The sequence below is a fragment of the Aspergillus tanneri genome (genome assembly GCF_003426965.1).
Source record: "Aspergillus tanneri strain NIH1004 chromosome Unknown AapTan_4_pilon_pilon_pilon, whole genome shotgun sequence".
Lineage (NCBI taxonomy): Eukaryota > Fungi > Ascomycota > Eurotiomycetes > Eurotiales > Aspergillaceae > Aspergillus > Aspergillus tanneri.
The window spans coordinates 3,008,715-3,025,937 of NW_022984631.1; the positions used below are offsets into that span (position 1 = coordinate 3,008,715).

Consider the following 17,223-nt stretch of genomic DNA (forward strand, 5'->3'; position numbering starts at 1 on the left):
CGGGGGGGGGCATAAAAAACCATATTTGGATTGATACATTCATTCCATCTTATAAATCCATCTCTTGCATTCTTTCCTCTCTCACGGGCTCCAGTGACGGCGGTTGTTGACGATGGGTCACTAGTGAGAGGGACAAGGGGGACAAGGAAGAGGAGCGCATGATGCGATGTGACTTGTGATGGAGTACTTAAAAGGAGGTGAGAACGGGCTAGAGTTTTTCAACGAAGAGCCACCACCTAAAAGCTTGTCTTAGAAAAATATGAAAACTTTCTTCTTCATTTAGATTTCTGTAGGCTATCATTTTACTCCTTAGTATATTCATACTCTTTGTACAGAAAGGAGTAGCAACACCCTAGATACAGACACCTACTTAGGTACTATCTGCCTATCTACATACCTAAGACATAGCGTTAATCCAGAGGTCACAGTTATCATGAATAACGACGCTTATCTGATGCAATATCAAAGACCAAACTCATGTTTTAAGTGACATCGTTCTCCATCCCTATCCTCCGAGAATGGATATGCTATGTATTTATGATGTATATGTATATGTATAGGGTACTCCATGTCCATGCTATTATCCAACTTCTTCTATAAACAAGGATGGCAAGTATCGAACCGAGTCGTGAAAAGTCTGGGACAGACGGATCAGCTACGCGGTTCTGCTTACTCGCCAACGGTCCGCGATTGGGGCACTTCTGATGGCGCCTCGCTTTCGCTTTCGGCGTTGATCAGCCTCACCGGGCGCTCGGGTTCTTCGGCATGCCCGGTGCCCAGCGGGGGCTGATCTGGCGGGGGAGAGCGTATGACCGATCGGCCGATCTGAAAGACAGTTGGCGGCGGCGGTTTGCGTGAAGAAGGGCGTTTTCGTCCTCGCGGGTTGGTGGACTCGACGTCTCGGGTTGCAGTACTGCGGGTATTGTGGACGTTTGGGATCGAGACCGGTTCCGCCTCAACAGTAGTACTGGTACTGATCGCGTTGGAGATCGTGCGTGGAATATGATATCCTGCTTTGGCCAGGGGAATGGAAAGGCCGTGGACCACCTGGAAGGACCGTGGATTAGTGAAAGGAGATTTGAGATGAAACTGGCCCGAGCGACGGAACTCACGATACTGCAGATGACTAAAAACCAGACCACCACGTTGACGGTCTCCGAGACGCGCTGGGCATCCTCTCGAATGTGTCCGTTAGGACCGGCGATCTGACCCAGGAACTCTCGAGCGACGGAGAGATAGAAGACGGCCCCGACGCCAATAGGCCCAAAAAAACCGACAAAGGCAGCTTGGAAGAGATTCTCGATCTGGTGGATATATTTGTGCATCGCCAAGACGATCGGCACGCGGCGAACGAGCAGGATCAAAACTCCCAAGAAGATCAGGCGATAGATAGGAATGATATCATTGTTTAGGAACGAGGACCATGGGCAGACAGCGCCGAACCACATGAAGACAGCCAAGTTCAGAAGCATATCAATAGTTGGCTGCAACGAATCGTCCATGGTTTCCAGACGGAACCAGTCACTAGGCATTGAATCAGCATCATATCCCAGCCCAACTACGACTATAGTCACCTACTTACTCTTGGGTGAAGACATTCCCGGCCACAAAGCAGGCAAGCAGGTCGTCAGTCCCGATCAACCCGCATGTTCCCACAATGAATAGCTATAGTCGCGCGTTAGTTATCTGCTACCTCTCACGGGAGAGGTCGACACATACCGAAAGCGCGATTGCAAAGACGAGGAAGCTCTCGCGGTCGACATAGCGCTTCTCCTCGGCCCAGTGAAGCAGTTCTCGCGAAATCCAGCCGACGGTGATTCCATAGACGACGCTCAGGATGACAATATACACCCAGGTTTCGTAGAACCACAGCCCCATTGCCTTTCCGGCCCCTCCACTATACCCTTCACCACCCATTCCGGTGTATTTGAGAAGGTATAGACCAAAAAAGAGAAAGGGATACCCAAGGCCATCGTTGGCACCCGATTCGGCAACAATAATTCTTTGCAGGGGACGAGGTACGTTTTTGTCGGCAAACTTCCCTTTCACGATGGAGTTCGACAGCACCGGATCAGTGGGTGTCACGCAGGCACCGACTACGAGAGCATGAAGGAACTCAAACTTCGGAACCATAGCCCAGATGACCAAGCTGCTGCACATCCACATGGCGGCCATGCCGGGCCCCAGTAGAAGCGATAAGCTCCGCCATTCGAGCTGGAGATAGCGTTTGGGAAGCTGGACTCCAGCGAGGACTAGTTGAACGCCAAGCACGAGGCGGGCGAAGTACAGGGTGATCTCCTCGAGATTATGCTCCGAACCCAACGCATACTCGTGGGGTCTGATAAAGTTGGCGGCATGTGGGGAGAAGACGACTCCAGCAAGGAGGGAAATCACTGTGTGTGCATCAGCGCCATCGAGTCCCGACATTCATTCGTAGCGTCTCGGGCCATTGTACGAACATGCTTCAGACAAATAGAATCTCTCCTTGAACAGATACGATACCAATCCGAAGATCGAAATAAACCCGCCCAACGTGGCACAAACGATGTTAAAATTGATCAAGGAGAGGGTCGGCATGCTGCAAGGCCCCTCGCTTGGTCTCTGTGTGACAGGAGCGTATTGATTGACCACAGACGAATCCCGAGCCGAGAAATGGGACGCTTCTTTTTCTTTCTTTCTGATATCCCAGGCACTCTACGAGCGTTTCGACACAATGGAAAGGACGAGAGAGAGGAATAAATAGTGGAGATAAGCCCGTGATATTCAATCATGATCCACCAGTGGACGACTGACGACTGTCTTAGCATGGGAAAGAGCGGGGGAATGTGACACCAGGATGACCCAGTCAAGATGGACAAGACGACCAGGATACTAGGATACCAGGATGATCGAAGAGACCGAGGGGAGGGGAGAGGAATCCACGAGACGAGAATTTAATGTGGGGGAAAAGACAAAAGACGAAAGAGATTCGATCTATCGCCGCCATTCCCGATGGGGAAACCCACCACCCGCAGTTGGCAGTCTTGGACGAGCTTGGCTTCGTTAAGCTATTTTGGAGTATGGGGGATGTCGCTACAATGGGGATGGAGGCCTCTCGCAGTTAGCATGGTGCAGCTTAATACAGCGTCAATCGCAAATGGAATCATAACGGGAAAAATCGAAGTCCCGATTGGGCCCGGAAAAAGATATCAACAAACACAGCTCATTATCGTTCATCACAAGCGCCAAACAAGCAAATAAATAATAAATGGAAATAATAATAATAATACTACTACTAATAATAATGCTAGTAATAATAATATTCAAAGATCGTCATCAAATTCTTCGTCCGGAACATCATTCATCGCTTCTATTGCGGCCGCCTTTTCCGATACCCCCCGATGGGCACCGTTGACGGCCAGTCGATCTGCGGCCTCATTCCCCGGGTCCGAACTATGCCCCTTGACCCATTCGAACAGTGTTTTCACTTTGAGCTCCTCACGCTCTTCGATCTTGACGAGGATGGATTCGACCAGATCTTTATTCTCGACGGGTTTGTTGCTGGCGGTCATCCAGTTGTTGCGTCGCCATTTGATAAACCACGAAGTGACGCATTCGATGGCATATCGGCTATCGGTGAAGATGGTGACATCTCGATGACGGGGGGCAATATCGAGGGCTCGAAGGATAGCGGTTAATTCAGCCCGCTGGTTCGTTTGTCGACTACCCTTCAAAGGTTCGGAGACGTTCCTGCTGGGGGTTAAAAAAAAAAAAAGAGGAGGGCGTTAGTAGAGAAAATGACCAGGCGATGAGTAGCCTAGCGATAGACCAGAAGGAAGGCCAACCTTGTGTCTCCAGGACCGAAGTAGACGCCAACCCCCGCCGATGCTACGGCTCGGCCATTCTTTAGCGAGCTGCCGTCCGTGTAGATTCGCAGCATACCAGGAGCCGCGGTGGCCTTGGTCTTGGTTGCATACTTTTGCTCTTTCGATTTGTAGACCACTTTCCCCGTCTTAGGATCGAGAAGAATATTAGGGTCGAACCCGTCCTCGGCGCCCTGCGGTAGAGGGACATCGCTTGGCTCCAGCGGCTCACCCCGTTCGTCTCGTGGTATCTCATCCCTAATACCTAGTGCCCCCGGGAGTTGGGGTTCGGACGCTGTTGCAGCAAACGAAGCTCCATTTCCTTGATCCTCCCTCACAAACTCCTCCGCTTCCTGTCTGGTAGGGAACTTCTTATATCGGGGCCGAGTGAATCCCTTGATTTGCTCTTGCGCCTTTGCCCAGTTCGTGTACACGCCGGGTATTCGTCCACGCTGAACGCCGTAGAATCGAGTGGGTTCTGAATCTAGGGGAGTGGCACCTCGCGCAGTGGGAGGTTTGATGCCTGTAAGAAACGCATTTGCCTCTTCGGGGGTGGGAAAGGCCTGGACTGTAGGGTTGTGAGTTCGTCCGTACGGGATTTTGCAGGGTAGTTGCTTTCTTTTTTTTAAGAAAAGAAAAAAAAATAACCCCCCCCCTAAAAAAAAAAAAAAAAAAAAAAACCTACACACTGCGCCTTTATACCCCGTCACTTGAGTCAAGCATTCGCTCCATTCAGAGTATACCCCAGGCTGATAGCCAACCTTAACTGCGTAGAATTTCCCAGCCGACCCCCGCTTGCGCTTGGTGCCAGCCGTTGACGCCGGCGAGGATTTGGAACTGGGAGACGGCTTCGTTACAGGACCCGGAGTCGGAGAGGGCGTCGTATCATTCATCGCGTCGCACCTGGACGTAAGAACGGTCGCAAATAAGGTCTTCTGGAGAGGAATCGCAGCGGGAACGAGAAGATCTGGAACCAGCGTTCTTGGCAACGCCGTTAAGATACGTGGACTGTAGGTTTCCCAACGGGTGAAGGAAATTCTGGGCCTGCAGCTCGAAATGGAACTGGTCGGTCCCAGCCTCGAGACTACGAGGCACACGCAACGGGACTTCGTGGTGAGAAGCAGTTGGGGTTGCTGTGTTGGCAAGGGATGCGATGACGTTGAGGAGAACCAGAAGCAAAAGAGGGGAATCCGAACAAGACAAAACGTCTAAGTGGAGACCTCGGGCGTGTTTGCTGCCAATAACAGCGGCTCTGACTGCGTCTACATTATACAGAGATATATGGACAGAGCATATAAGAATGTTCGATGGTACTGGTGAGTATGCTCACTGGAAATGAATTGTCCTTGTTTTTCTATAATATATGGAAGCTGTTCCGAGACACATCCAGTGACAAGATCAAGATGAATGGAATATTATTCTTCTAAGATATTATCTATCTATTTTCAAAATAAGAACTTCTTTCTAGATAATAAAACTAGTTTCACTGAAACCTAAATGGAGCCTTAACGCGGCCTTTATTAGTGTTCATGGACTTTCCCCTGTAACTGTATACCATGTAGAAACCTAACGTCGCCCTAGACAATGCTTATGTCGTCGCGTTACGTTCTTAGACAGATGGAACCTCTTCACTAGAAAACAATAATCCCACAACAGGTTTTTGTTCTTTCCTTAACACATTCCTCCTTTGATTGACTGCTTTTGACTTGTTTTGGTGAAAAGGCCTTCCTCCACCAACGGTCTGTTTTTGTCCATCATCTTTGCAGACGTCATTTCATTTTCATTTCTTCCCCTATTTGGAGCAAACAACTGTCGACAGGTGGTGGTTGGAAGCTTTTTGGTAATCTCCCCGGTCTTGGCTGGCTGGGGATTGTCATACCCCCGGAATCAAATCATTTCGAAGGGAAACTCAAGGTATGCACCTTACCATGTAGATTTGCATAAACATGGGATGTTTCCAACAGAATAAAGAGAAACCATCCCCATCCATCGAAGGTCCAAGCTGATCGAGCTCCAAGAGCAAGTCCCCTGTTAACGTCATGGACACGCTTGAGGTAGAACTGCCTAGGCGCATTCTGAACCGGTTCTACCCATTCCCTAATGCTGTTCTGCACCCTCATTTAACTGCATGGAACCTGGGGCTCGCACTGCACCTGGCCTGTCTGCAGGATGACGGAGAAAGAGTCACTCAGCTGCAGTTGATGGGGGCCAGTCGCCACGCACTCAATGAGAGTGGAGTAACTGTCCTCGAGGTTGCGGAGCGCATGAATCGTGTCAATATCATCAAGCGTCTAATGGCTGATGTGAACATTGCTGTGGTTGGTATACTGGAGATGCTCTATGCCATCCGTCGCGGCCAGGCCACCGTGGTGCGTGCTTTGATGGAGATGGGGGTCAAGCAGCAGCTCCAGGATGAGGTGTTGTTCCGTGGCGTGTTTGTCATGGCCTGCACGATCAGCAATGTCTTCGTCGTCCAAGCGCTTCTTAAACACGGCCCTCCCCTTAGTGTCGCTCCTTTTGAGGAACTCCTCGTCCTGGTGGCACGCCATACAAACCATCATGAAATTGCCGAATTTATCCATGAGGTCTCCGATGACGAACGTCGTCGTACTGCGAGAGATACTGAGGTGGGTGCTCCTATTCAAATCCCATCTCCTAGTCATGTTCGGAACCATACTGACTGAAGGTCAGTCCTACTCTTTCCTTGGAAACATGTTTTCAGAAGAGAACTTCAACCGTCTGTTTGACGAGTTCATTCAGATGCCCAACATTCCAAACACCCATACCGCGGAGGGCAAGCAAAAAGGGGGTGGAAAAGATGCCGAAGCATAGATGGGATACATTGAAATGGACTGGTTAACCACGTGGACGGATGGACAGAACTGTTGGTAACATAGCTTAGCTAATCCACAAGATAATGCATGGCATAACCCAATAAGGTTTAGCACGACCTTCCTCTCTGAGGAACATCTCAGGGGCACTGAGTCATTGCCAAGCCACCTTTCCTTTCTAGGCAATTGTACGGATCGGCGTCCAGGCCGTGCTTTCTTTGACTTTCACGATTTGATCGGCCTTGTCAAGCCGCCCAGTGCCGGTAGAATCGGATCTCAGTTTAGGGAATGTGGACTAGATCTGCACTAGCACTGCGCCTATGCCCTATATGCAGTGACTGTCGTTGATTAATTTATTCCCCTTCGGCTTCTCCGCAGGATTTTGTGATTTACTCACTTCTCTCTCACTGTGCACTGACCGATTCTGCCTAGGATACATGCATGTTGTATGTATCTAGCTAGGTACTACTCCGTACCAGGTGTACTCCTCACCGGGATTTTCTTTTTCCAATCCGCCGGCAAGCGATTCTTCTTCTCCGTCTCTTCCATCCGTCTATAGGGATCCTCGGAGACTGTCTAGTAGCCTAGACTGACTCGATTTGGCTTGCTTGGCATTGTCACAGGGCAGGTTGAAAGGTGTATACAGCCTTTCGTTATGGCGTTCTTGATGGACCAGACGCGCAGCTTGGTGGTGACGGTCGTCGTTATAGTATGCAACTTCGCTTTTCTCCTCGCCTGTTCTTTCTTGTTCGGTTAACGTTATGATATCCAGGCCGTTCTTCACATGGTTGGAAAGGCCATCTACAACGTTTTCTTTCACCCCCTGCGTGCCTTTCCTGGTCCCATCTCTCATGCCATCTCTCCCCTACCATACTGCTATCGGTTGCTGCGGGGTAGCCTTCCTTTGGATATGCTAGCTTTGCATGAGAAGTATGGGGATGTGGTTCGTATTGCACCGGGGGAGTTGGCCTTTGCCCACGTAGACGCCTGGAAGGACATTCATGGCCACCCGGCCAATGGCGGCGAGGAGTGCGGGAAATTGATGAGCTTTTACAAATATGCCGATGGCACACCCACCAGCATTGCAAATGCGGATCGCGAGGAGCATGGTCTTCTTCGACGGCAACTGTCTCATGGTTTCTCCGAGCGGGCCATGCGGGCGCAAGAGCCCCTCATTACTCAGTATGTCGACCTGCTCATTCGACGACTGCATGAGAAGTGTGCCGCCGGCACCGAGCCCTTGGACATGGTATCCTGGTACAACTTCACCACGTTCGATATCATTGGTGATTTGGCCTTCGGGAAACCGTTCGGCTCCTTGGAGAACTCGGTGTATCATCCGTTTATCCCCCTTCTTCTCGAGTCGGCCAAGGCTGGGACGCTGATGCTGAGCCTGAGTTTCTTTCCATTTCTGAAGAAAATATTCTTGGCTCTGGTACCAAAGTCAGTAGTCAAAGCATTTCAGGAACATCGAGATGTCTCGGTCGCCAAATTACGTGAGCGCATGCAGGCAGGGAATGAGCGCGATGATTTAATCGAGGGACTCTTGAGGAAGAAAGACGAGCTGGTGTGTGTTGTCCAGACCATCAATCAACAGCGATTTGATGGGCAGTGCTGACTGCAGAATAGGATCTCGACATGGACCGTCTTCAAGCGAACGGTACCATTCTTCTCATCGGGGGCTCCGAGACCACGGCAACTCTGCTCTCTGGCATCACCTATCTGCTTCTGCAGAACCCCAAGGTATTGACGCGCCTGACGGACGAAGTTCGCACGACGTTTCAAAACGAACAGGAGATCAACATCGATTCTGTCAACGGCTTAACCTACATGCTGGCCTGCCTCAACGAGGCCCTGCGCTCTTATCCGCCCATCCCCATTGGATTGCCTCGAGTGGTGCCCAAGAGTGGACGGTACATTCTCGGGCAGTATGTTACCCCCGATGTGAGTATCCCCTCCTGGGCAGTCTGGAGAGCAGAACTAAGCACTTTCTAGACGATTGTCGCCATCCATCATTGGGCCACGTACCACACCCAGAAATACTTTACTGATCCGTTCGGCTTCCACCCCGAACGATTCCTTGGAGATGAGCGATTCGCCAATGACAATTTTGACATCCTGCAGCCGTTTAATGTGGGACCTCGAAATTGTCTGGGGCGCAAGTACGTGCCATTCCCTAGTATGAGCTTTTCTCCGTGCTGATGACATCCTCTGTAGTCTGGCATATGCGGAGATGCGGTTGATTCTGGCACGTTTAATCTATAATTTCGACATGAAACTCTCAACCGACAGTGTCGGATGGATGGAACGACAAAAGATCTTCTTCTTGTGGAACAAGCCACCGCTACATGTGTATCTAACACCAGTGCAACGATCATGACACCAAAGTAAGAGAGAGAGTCGGGGCTTAATAAAGACCGATCCGTGGATTGAGCACAATCCATTGGGCTTATTCTCACCAACCAGGGTTGGTATAACCCTAATTTCCGTTTCTTCTGGTTCCATGGCGGCCCTCTTGGGAGATGATTGATGTTTGAAATCCCACTGGGATGGATAAAAGGCATTTATGCTTTACTATGTACTAGAACTCTGCACTGGCTTTCTGCGGGATCAGGGGTCAAGTTATGCAGAGTTTGTGGTTGGATTTGGCCTCCCAATGCTGAGCTGGAAGATTGTGAAGACTTTACTATGGTGAGCTCATGGTGAACATTGTAGATCAAGGCGTTTACTCTCGTTGATCTCGTTTGTACATAGGCGAACCGTTCTCCTACTGAGATGTCCGAGCTATCCCAGTTATATGAATACATACTGCTGCTACTACAAATCATCCGGATGGGGCCTCGTTAAGAAAAGGAGTATGCCTGATATTCGATATTTGTAGTGATCACAAGGCTACCTACAGAAGAACCATGCACACCAAACCCTGCAATTACACATACTTACAAGGGATTTCACCACCCACCGCATTAGAAGGCACCATAATGCATGCACGGTTAGTCTCCAGGGGCAGCTCGAACTGTGCTATCCACTCCATACCGTCCATATTGATGTTGTTGTAGTACTGAAGCTCAAAGTACCTGACTTTGTCTTTACTGCCGGCCAAGACCGTCAGTCGTTCATGATCCCACCTGGCGAAGCCGAAGCCGCACACTGTGAAATTCTGGGCTCTTTCGGTTTTTCTGATGGTGCAGATACTAGAGGGCTTCAGCAGCGGTATCTTGTTCCGGCTGCATCGACCATACATAGCTAGCTCGTATTCATGCATGTCACGGATCCAGCGGCCACTATATTTGAAGTTCATGGGGTTTTCCTCGTCGTTGCTATCGCAGCCGTGGATGATCTGACTAAAGGGCTCAATGCACTGCTCTTGATTGAATGGCTGCCACTCCGTCCGGTTGATACGGAGCTCGAAACCAATCTGCTCCGGGGTATTGTTGTCGTACACTACACGATAGAGGCTATTATCTTCGTCTATGTGTGAGGCGGTATAGCAGAACCTCTCCAGGTTATGCAGGACCCTATCCACGGTGGCGTAGTACCTAGGCCAGCCGTCCATCCTGCATCGGAACTCGTCATACGTGTAACACAGTGGAGTGAACTCCCCCAGCTGGCGAGCCTGTGTTGTGAACAGCTCCAGCATCACGAAAGAGGCGATGGTCGCATGGCCATGCGGGCTCAGATGGAAGAATTTGCCCCATCTGTCGGGCAGGCCCAGACCCATCTTGATATCACCATCGTCGCCAGGGCAGGAAGGGCGCTCGGGCGCGCAAGGGTCAAGCTTGTGCCCAGCCTCGGCCGCCTGGTTGACGGACTGTTCGAGGAGTGTGTTGTGCGGCGTCAGGGTGCTGTTCAGGACGGAGGCGAGTTCCTTGGGAAGTTCACGCTTCTTCAACTCCTTCATTTCCCGCTTCGTGATTGGTTTGAAGAACTGCAAGTTGGGCTGGGCGGGATCGGGATACTCGCCTTCGGTTAAAGGAATGCAGAACTGACCTCGCAGCGTACGAGACGATATGTCCCAGTCGACTGCCTGGACTCGATAGTTGGGGTTCTCCTTGTAGAGCGCGTCCCTAATGGCTGCTTCGAGCATGATATTGGCTCTCTCGACTAGTCGATTGAATACTACTCGTCGAGTCAGCTGCAGCCCTCTCGCGACACCGATGCCAGGGAAGGTCCAGTCTTGGTCCACGCCGCATTGTTCTTCTTGTCTGGTGTTAAAAAACTGCACATACAGCACATACAACAGCAGACCGTCGTCCTTCGCCTTGGGTTTCAGCGCTTTGGGGAGCCCTATGACGTTGTCTTTCAAGATCTCGAAGAGATTGATATGCGCTTTATGCACGATCTCCTCGCAGGCTCTCTCTGACCGAAACGGAAAACAGATGCAGTTGATGATGTTCGACTGCTAATGCAACGTTAGCTGTGGACAGAGACATGACTATATCCCAGGTAACTTACGAGACAAAGGTCGTTTCTGCCTCCCGTCATGACGACGAAATCCGTATTGCACTCCATCTTTTCGATCTGACCGTAAATGTCCTCGTTGCAGTCTCCCGAGTATGCGAGGTATTGAAAGAGCTCAGTTCGCTTGCCAAAAGCCTGCTCCAGTAGTGGAGGGTATGAATGGTCGTATCGGGAGCACTTCTTGTCCGATGTGTTTTGAATATATAGATTGCCTGCCCCGATGCCAGCTGTGAAACTCTCTCCCAGTGCGACCCATCGTTTGATCCAGCCAAAGTCAGCGGGATCTTTAGATTTGTCTTTACGGGGCTCAAGAGCCACAAACCAAGGGTAAACAGAAGAAGAAACATTAAGGGTGTGGGTGTCGTTGATATCAGGAATGTTATTGTCTAAATTGACGGAAGGAAAGCCAGAAATTACATGACTCAAAAGGGTGAGAAGCAGCACGATCCATGCCAGGGACGCCATGACAGGCAGTTGAGTTTCACACAGGTTGCAAAACTACTGCAGATGCTCACAAAAGGACACGAGAAATATAGAAATGGGAATGGTTAAGAGGGTAAAGGATGGCCAGAGAAAGAGAGAGATATCCACAGCTATATAGGTGGCTCATATGCCCCCGAGGTATCCACTAACAAGTTCTAAAGGCGAATTCCATGAATCCAGCCTTCTAGCGCTTCTTGATCGTTCATCGCTGTGCAAGAAAAGGCGGCAGACTTCACGGAGTTTTCCTGGAACCAGGCCATCTATTCTTCACCTATTCACTGATCCATGTGATACACCGGAAGCAACTTATATCGGATACCTGATTCGCACGCACATGTTTGTCTGATTTCTAGATGGAAGAACCCACGCTAAGATTGAGAGCGGATAGAGTGAATTTGATCTATCCACAAACCAAGAGGGTACCCAATTGTCTTTGCCTTGACGGACGTACCATCGTTGCATTGAGGCGATATGACTCTCTTGCCTTGACAAAAGTCGGGCGAGGTTCCTATATTGGGCGAATCAGTGGGTGATGAACTTTGGGAACCAGATGGAGATCGATTCGACTCACTACAGAAATCTAACGTGCTGCAGCATACATTCAGAGGGCAAGTAGAGGCATTGGCCCGTTGTGAACCCCATCCAGAGCCGCATTCGCCCTTCGGTCACACTGCGAGATGCAGCCCTTTCCGCAAAAGTCAGGGTCGAAGCCGCAGACACCCCTGCCAGTCTTCTTATCACTGGAACAGGGAGATTAGCAGACCAGTCCTAGAATATTGAACGAGATACTCACAGGGGGGCACAACAGCTGATTTTACAGCCTTTGTCTTTGGTGTAGATAGCGTCATAATCATCAGCCAGAGCCTTGAAGTAGGCGAGATTGGATGAAGCATAGGACCCCCGGAGCAAATACCATGCGCGATTCCAGATGTTGACCAACCATGCACATTGCCGGAGGGATGACTAGATGGGCCTTTATGAGTGTGTTGGGGAAGTCTGTGTTCGATGTGGCTTATCCAGAGGTCTAGTTCGATGTAGTCAATGCGTTTCTTATCCCCATAGAAGCAGAAGTAGATAGACATACGTAATTTCTCCTGTCCACAGAGAGATTTCTACTTCACCTTCTTCATACAGGATTCAGTCAATCAATACGCAAGTCAGAGCGTGAGGGGCGACAGCCGGACACGCCGGCCACCATTCCCAATGATGCCTTTTAGGGATACACGTATTGCCCTCGCTCCTCCTTATGATACTGGCATGAATCGGACGAGAATTCCTGGGAACTAGGTACTAGGTAGAACTATGGTTTATTTCTACTCCTACTTGGTCTCTTGTAAATATTTCCGCGGGCAACGCTTTAGGTTTAGATCTCGTAGTGGGGCGTGGCAGCAGATAAAACATCGCATTCCTCCATTCTCTACTTTCTTTCTATCGTTTACCTATTTCTCTGACAATGGACGACCTCGCTGAGCTACCGGAAATCCTGCGCAAACTGTCGTATGCCTGCGGGCAACTCGAGCGCCTCAGCGGGGGAACTGCCAACTTTGTGTATCGTGGAACGCTGCAATCGGACGAGACCACCAGCGTGATCGTCAAGCACACGAAGAACTACGTTGCTTCGAATCGCACGTTCCAAATCCCGGCAGAGCGCTGCGTAACTCCCCATCCCTCTCATTCTGTTCTTACAGCTAATAATACTTCCAGCTCATCGAGGAATCCATCCTCAAGACCCTGGGCGACTTCCCACCCACGACGACACCCAGTCTGAACGGAGAAATCACCATCAAAACGCCACATGTATTGGCTTTCGACCGTGACTCCTTCACGCTCGTGATGGAAGATCTCCCCAAGGCAGTCGATCTGAAGACTTTCCTCACGGCTTCGGAGACCCCTCCGCGTGTGTCCTGTCCCTGGGCCACGGCTGTCGGTCTCGCCCTAGGACACTGGCTGGGCGAATTTCACGCGTGGACGGCACATCCAGCGCGTGCGCATCTCGTATCCAAGATGCAGACGAACGGGTCCATGCGCGACCTGAAGTTCCAGGTCAATTATGAGAATCTCGTCGGACTGGTGGATACGTATCCGGATCTGCTGGGGGAGAGTCAATCCATCTTCAAGGAACTAAGGGATTTGGCCCGGAGTGAGTTGGGAAGGGAAGATGGAGAGGGATTCGGTGTGATTCATGGGGATTTTTGGTCGGGGAAGTATGTTCCTCTTTCGCTTTTTCTTGATTCATTGGGTATGGTATCTGTTCTAAACGTTAATAGTGTCCTCCTCCCCCGAGATGCCCTCGACCAGACAGATACTACAACCATTCCTCTATTCGTCATCGACTGGGAACTCGCCCATTGTGGACCCCGTGCTCTCGATCTCGGCCAAATGATGGCGGAATTGTACTTCGTCAAACACTTCCGGGACGTTGACGCCGGGCTGTGGATCATCGAGGGACTGACGCAGACGTATCCCTCGCTGTCTGAGGATGTGGCCTACCGTGCTATCATGCATGTCGGCGTGCATTTCATCTGCTGGGGTACCATGCTCACCGATTGGGGAACGCCAGACCAGGTGCGAGCGGTGGTCAGTTTGGGGAGGGATTTGATCGTACGTGCCTGGCGGAGGGAGAGGGAGTGGTTTGAGGCTGGGTTCTGGGGGTGTTTATTCAGATGATCCTTTTACTTGGTTATAATAGTCTCTATTGGGATCATTTATGCCTATGCCTTATACAACTGTCTACGGAAAAGAAAAGAAGAAATAGAAAAGAAAAGAAATATATGGTATCTAGTCTATAGCTTCGCGCGGAATCCATCCCGGATGGACTCCAATCCCGATGGTCCGTCGTAGATTTGCTGCTCTACCAGGCGCGTGTTGATCTGTCCAGTCAGTACACCTTATATATAGATTGATAGATATATATAGAGAGAGAGAGAGACTTACATGCTGACTCCCCAAGTCTTCGACCCTTTCCACTCCCAACAACCGCATACACGTCTGGGCCTCGTCGGCCAGAACTACAGATCGTCAGTGAGACCTCTTTTGGTTAAGGTGCATACATACTCTGCAAAGTCCGCTTCACTCCCTCCACGCCACCAGCTCCCAATCCCCACAACGCAGGGCGTCCGATGCCCACAGCTTTCGCGCCGAGACAGAGTGCCTTCACAACGTCGGTTCCGCGTCGGATGCCGCCGTCCACCCACACCTCCAGCTTGTCGAAGACCTCCGGGCAATACTTCCGGATCTCCAGCAGGGTATGCACTGCGGGCGGCGCGGTGTCGAGCGCCCGTCCCCCGTGGTTCGACAGGATGATGCCCTTGACCTGCGGCGTGTGCAGGGACGCAATGTACGCATCCTCGTGCGTTTGCAGACCCTTCAGGATAATAGGTAAGTCGGTATGCTGGGCCACCCACGGCAAGGTCTCTCGCCACGTCAGCGATGGGTCTGTTCCGGCGAACAGCGTGCGTCCCACGCCACCGGGAGTCTCGCTAACACCGGACGTGTCACTGGCGGATTTGGGGGTAGGAGCAGAAGGGCCGATAAAGTTGCGTCGCTCGTCATCTTCCCGCTTGCCCGGGACCGGTGCATCCAGGGTCAGTATGATGCATTTGATGGCTTTGAGCTTGTTGATGCGGGCTAACATGGCCTCGCTCTTCTTGCGGTCGATCTGGACGTACAGCTGCCACCCAAACACCTGGTCCGGGGCGGCATCCTGAACGATCTGCTCGGGGGTCATGGACGCATTGTTGGAGATGACCTGCATGGCTCCGAAACTGCGACAAGCCTCTGCGATCCCGGCCTCGCCGGCGGGATGAGCCAGACGCGCCATGGCGGCGGGGGAGACGTAAATGGGCATCCCAAGCTTGTGGCCCAAGAGTGACGTGTCGAGCTCGCATCGACGGCAGTCAATGAAAACGCGCGGCCGCAGGAGAATGGATCGGTAGACCTCCGTGTTGAAATGTTTGGTGATCTTGTCATCTGATGCCGAATAGTAGTAGGCCCATGCCTTGTTGCTCACGGCCTTGGTGGCCACCTGTTCGATGTCGTCCATGTTGAGAAGAGACTCCATCGGAGGGGGTCCCTGTTTCTCTTCCTTGGTTGACGACACCGGTTCCCCTTTCACAGTGGGCAATGCATTCGGACTTACGGTCCCCAGCATCGCCTCAGGCCTGAGGTTTTCCTCGAGAATGCCTGGGGGATGAATCGGGTCATACTCCTCGGTGGCGTCCTTTCCGGCTAACTTGAGGATGATCCTGGCTCCCCCGGGGTGTTCAGAGAGGAAATCAGTCACCTATGCTGGTTAGTCGATAGAAGGAGGCGACAATGGAGGATGATATTAAAGAAAAGTTGTCAGCATACATCGTATACTTTGCCGTAGAGGATGACCCAGCAACTCTCGCTGGTATTGTGTTTCGCAACTGCACAGGACTCAGCTATTAATTCTGGAATGGAGGACAGTCCACGACGTACTTTCCGCAGCGTCAAACACCTTGGCCATATTGCAGTGGATAGATATTGTTCACCACCTCAGTGGAGTGCGGAGAAAGACCGATGACCGAGGGACAATGAACACGATTACAGAGAGAAGAAGAAAGCTGCGCAAAGACGAAAAAAAGGGGGAAAGCACCGACAGACGATGCAGAGACAAGACAAGTCACAGAGATGTGAACGACTCGTCTATTGACTGCATCCCCAACCATCTGCTTATCGGAGTTGCCTCCGAATACTGCGCGGTGTGGGGAAACCCCCCGGCGATGGACATTGCCCAATGCGGTATTATCAATCGCCGATAACAATAGATGTTGTCTAATTGGTGGAGAAACTGGTGGAATACGTACTGTACCTTACCTAGTTGATAATCAGTACGGGCGGTACGGAGTACAGTACGGTATGGTACTATTCCCTTACTCAGTGAGGTCAGATGAATTCGTCTCTTACCTAACGCGTGGAAGTGCACAAGAGACCCGACCCTCTCTATATCGGGCCCGGATCCTGCCCTCTATCCTCTCCTTTCTCCATCGGAAGCTTACTTCCAGCGCTAACACACTGTATGCCGTGTCACTTTGCTGGGCAACCTCTGTAAGACGTCGCCATGTTCGAGGTATGTCCCACGTTGCTGAATTTAAGAGAGTCCTCAGTCCTGACGCAAACACAGCGTCGCGCAGCGGACCGCTATCGTCTGCGTATGCACCGTGCCCGCACGGTTGCGCTGACCTCCGACGAGATCGTGGAAGTGCGAGCTGCCCAGCGGACATTCGAAGGCGCCTATGTGCGCACTGCTCTCTCCCAATTCTCCTTCGCCCTCGTCGTCCTCAAGATCTTCACCAACGAGTTCTACAGTACCGGGGCGCTGTTTGCCATCTACGGTACCGGCGTGCTCATCATCGGTCTCTTCCGCCGCCAACAGGGCAATCGGCAATTCTTCGCGGAGGTGGGAGAAGATGGCATCCATCGTCACAAGTTCCGAACGAGCGGCAATGCCGTCCTGGTGCTGACGGCCCTGAGTATCGCCGCCTATGTCACTCTGATCGCTCTCACCATCCGCCTCGATCACTAGTCCAAGTCCCTGGGATCCTTTCTTCAATCTCTAAGTGTGTCTTGGATTTGATCTACTC

General features: G+C 51.2%; 8 protein-coding genes across 8 annotated transcripts; 4 read left to right on the forward strand and 4 right to left on the reverse strand.

The window, feature by feature from the left end:
* Positions 1-669: 669 nt before the first annotated feature.
* Positions 670-2,577, reverse strand: ATNIH1004_006172 (putative Na/H antiporter; the record flags this gene model as incomplete). The annotated part of the gene is made up of 5 exons (XM_033570808.1): positions 670-1,047; positions 1,113-1,524; positions 1,583-1,665; positions 1,720-2,393; positions 2,460-2,577. 5 exons carry the CDS (start codon positions 2,575-2,577, stop codon positions 670-672), a joined length of 1,665 nt encoding a protein of 554 aa, XP_033426840.1.
* Positions 2,578-3,302: 725 nt separating this feature from the next.
* Positions 3,303-4,735, reverse strand: ATNIH1004_006173 (RNA-DNA hybrid ribonuclease; the record flags this gene model as incomplete). Its single annotated transcript, XM_033570809.1, has 3 exons — positions 3,303-3,729; positions 3,825-4,410; positions 4,528-4,735. 3 exons carry the CDS (start codon positions 4,733-4,735, stop codon positions 3,303-3,305), a joined length of 1,221 nt encoding a protein of 406 aa, XP_033426841.1.
* A 1,146-nt stretch (positions 4,736-5,881) lies between these two features.
* On the forward strand, positions 5,882-6,674 carry ATNIH1004_006174 (uncharacterized protein; the record flags this gene model as incomplete). The annotated part of the gene is made up of 2 exons (XM_033570810.1): positions 5,882-6,469; positions 6,534-6,674. The coding sequence occupies 2 exons, from the start codon at positions 5,882-5,884 to the stop codon at positions 6,672-6,674; spliced, it is 729 nt and encodes a 242-aa protein (XP_033426842.1).
* A 783-nt stretch (positions 6,675-7,457) lies between these two features.
* Positions 7,458-9,053, forward strand: ATNIH1004_006175 (cytochrome P450; the record flags this gene model as incomplete). Its single annotated transcript, XM_033570811.1, has 4 exons — positions 7,458-8,240; positions 8,303-8,617; positions 8,669-8,835; positions 8,891-9,053. 4 exons carry the CDS (start codon positions 7,458-7,460, stop codon positions 9,051-9,053), a joined length of 1,428 nt encoding a protein of 475 aa, XP_033426843.1.
* A 463-nt stretch (positions 9,054-9,516) lies between these two features.
* ATNIH1004_006176 (uncharacterized protein) lies at positions 9,517-11,599 on the reverse strand (the record flags this gene model as incomplete). The annotated part of the gene is made up of 3 exons (XM_033570812.1): positions 9,517-9,569; positions 9,617-11,075; positions 11,129-11,599. 3 exons carry the CDS (start codon positions 11,597-11,599, stop codon positions 9,517-9,519), a joined length of 1,983 nt encoding a protein of 660 aa, XP_033426844.1.
* A 1,471-nt stretch (positions 11,600-13,070) lies between these two features.
* Positions 13,071-14,284, forward strand: ATNIH1004_006177 (uncharacterized protein; the record flags this gene model as incomplete). Its single annotated transcript, XM_033570813.1, has 3 exons — positions 13,071-13,271; positions 13,322-13,821; positions 13,885-14,284. The coding sequence occupies 3 exons, from the start codon at positions 13,071-13,073 to the stop codon at positions 14,282-14,284; spliced, it is 1,101 nt and encodes a 366-aa protein (XP_033426845.1).
* Positions 14,285-14,400: 116 nt separating this feature from the next.
* On the reverse strand, positions 14,401-16,106 carry ATNIH1004_006178 (FMN-dependent alpha-hydroxy acid dehydrogenase; the record flags this gene model as incomplete). Its single annotated transcript, XM_033570814.1, has 5 exons — positions 14,401-14,487; positions 14,552-14,625; positions 14,672-15,899; positions 15,968-16,026; positions 16,079-16,106. 5 exons carry the CDS (start codon positions 16,104-16,106, stop codon positions 14,401-14,403), a joined length of 1,476 nt encoding a protein of 491 aa, XP_033426846.1.
* Positions 16,107-16,700: 594 nt separating this feature from the next.
* ATNIH1004_006179 (uncharacterized protein) lies at positions 16,701-17,165 on the forward strand (the record flags this gene model as incomplete). The annotated part of the gene is made up of 2 exons (XM_033570815.1): positions 16,701-16,709; positions 16,764-17,165. 2 exons carry the CDS (start codon positions 16,701-16,703, stop codon positions 17,163-17,165), a joined length of 411 nt encoding a protein of 136 aa, XP_033426847.1.
* Positions 17,166-17,223: the final 58 nt, after the last annotated feature.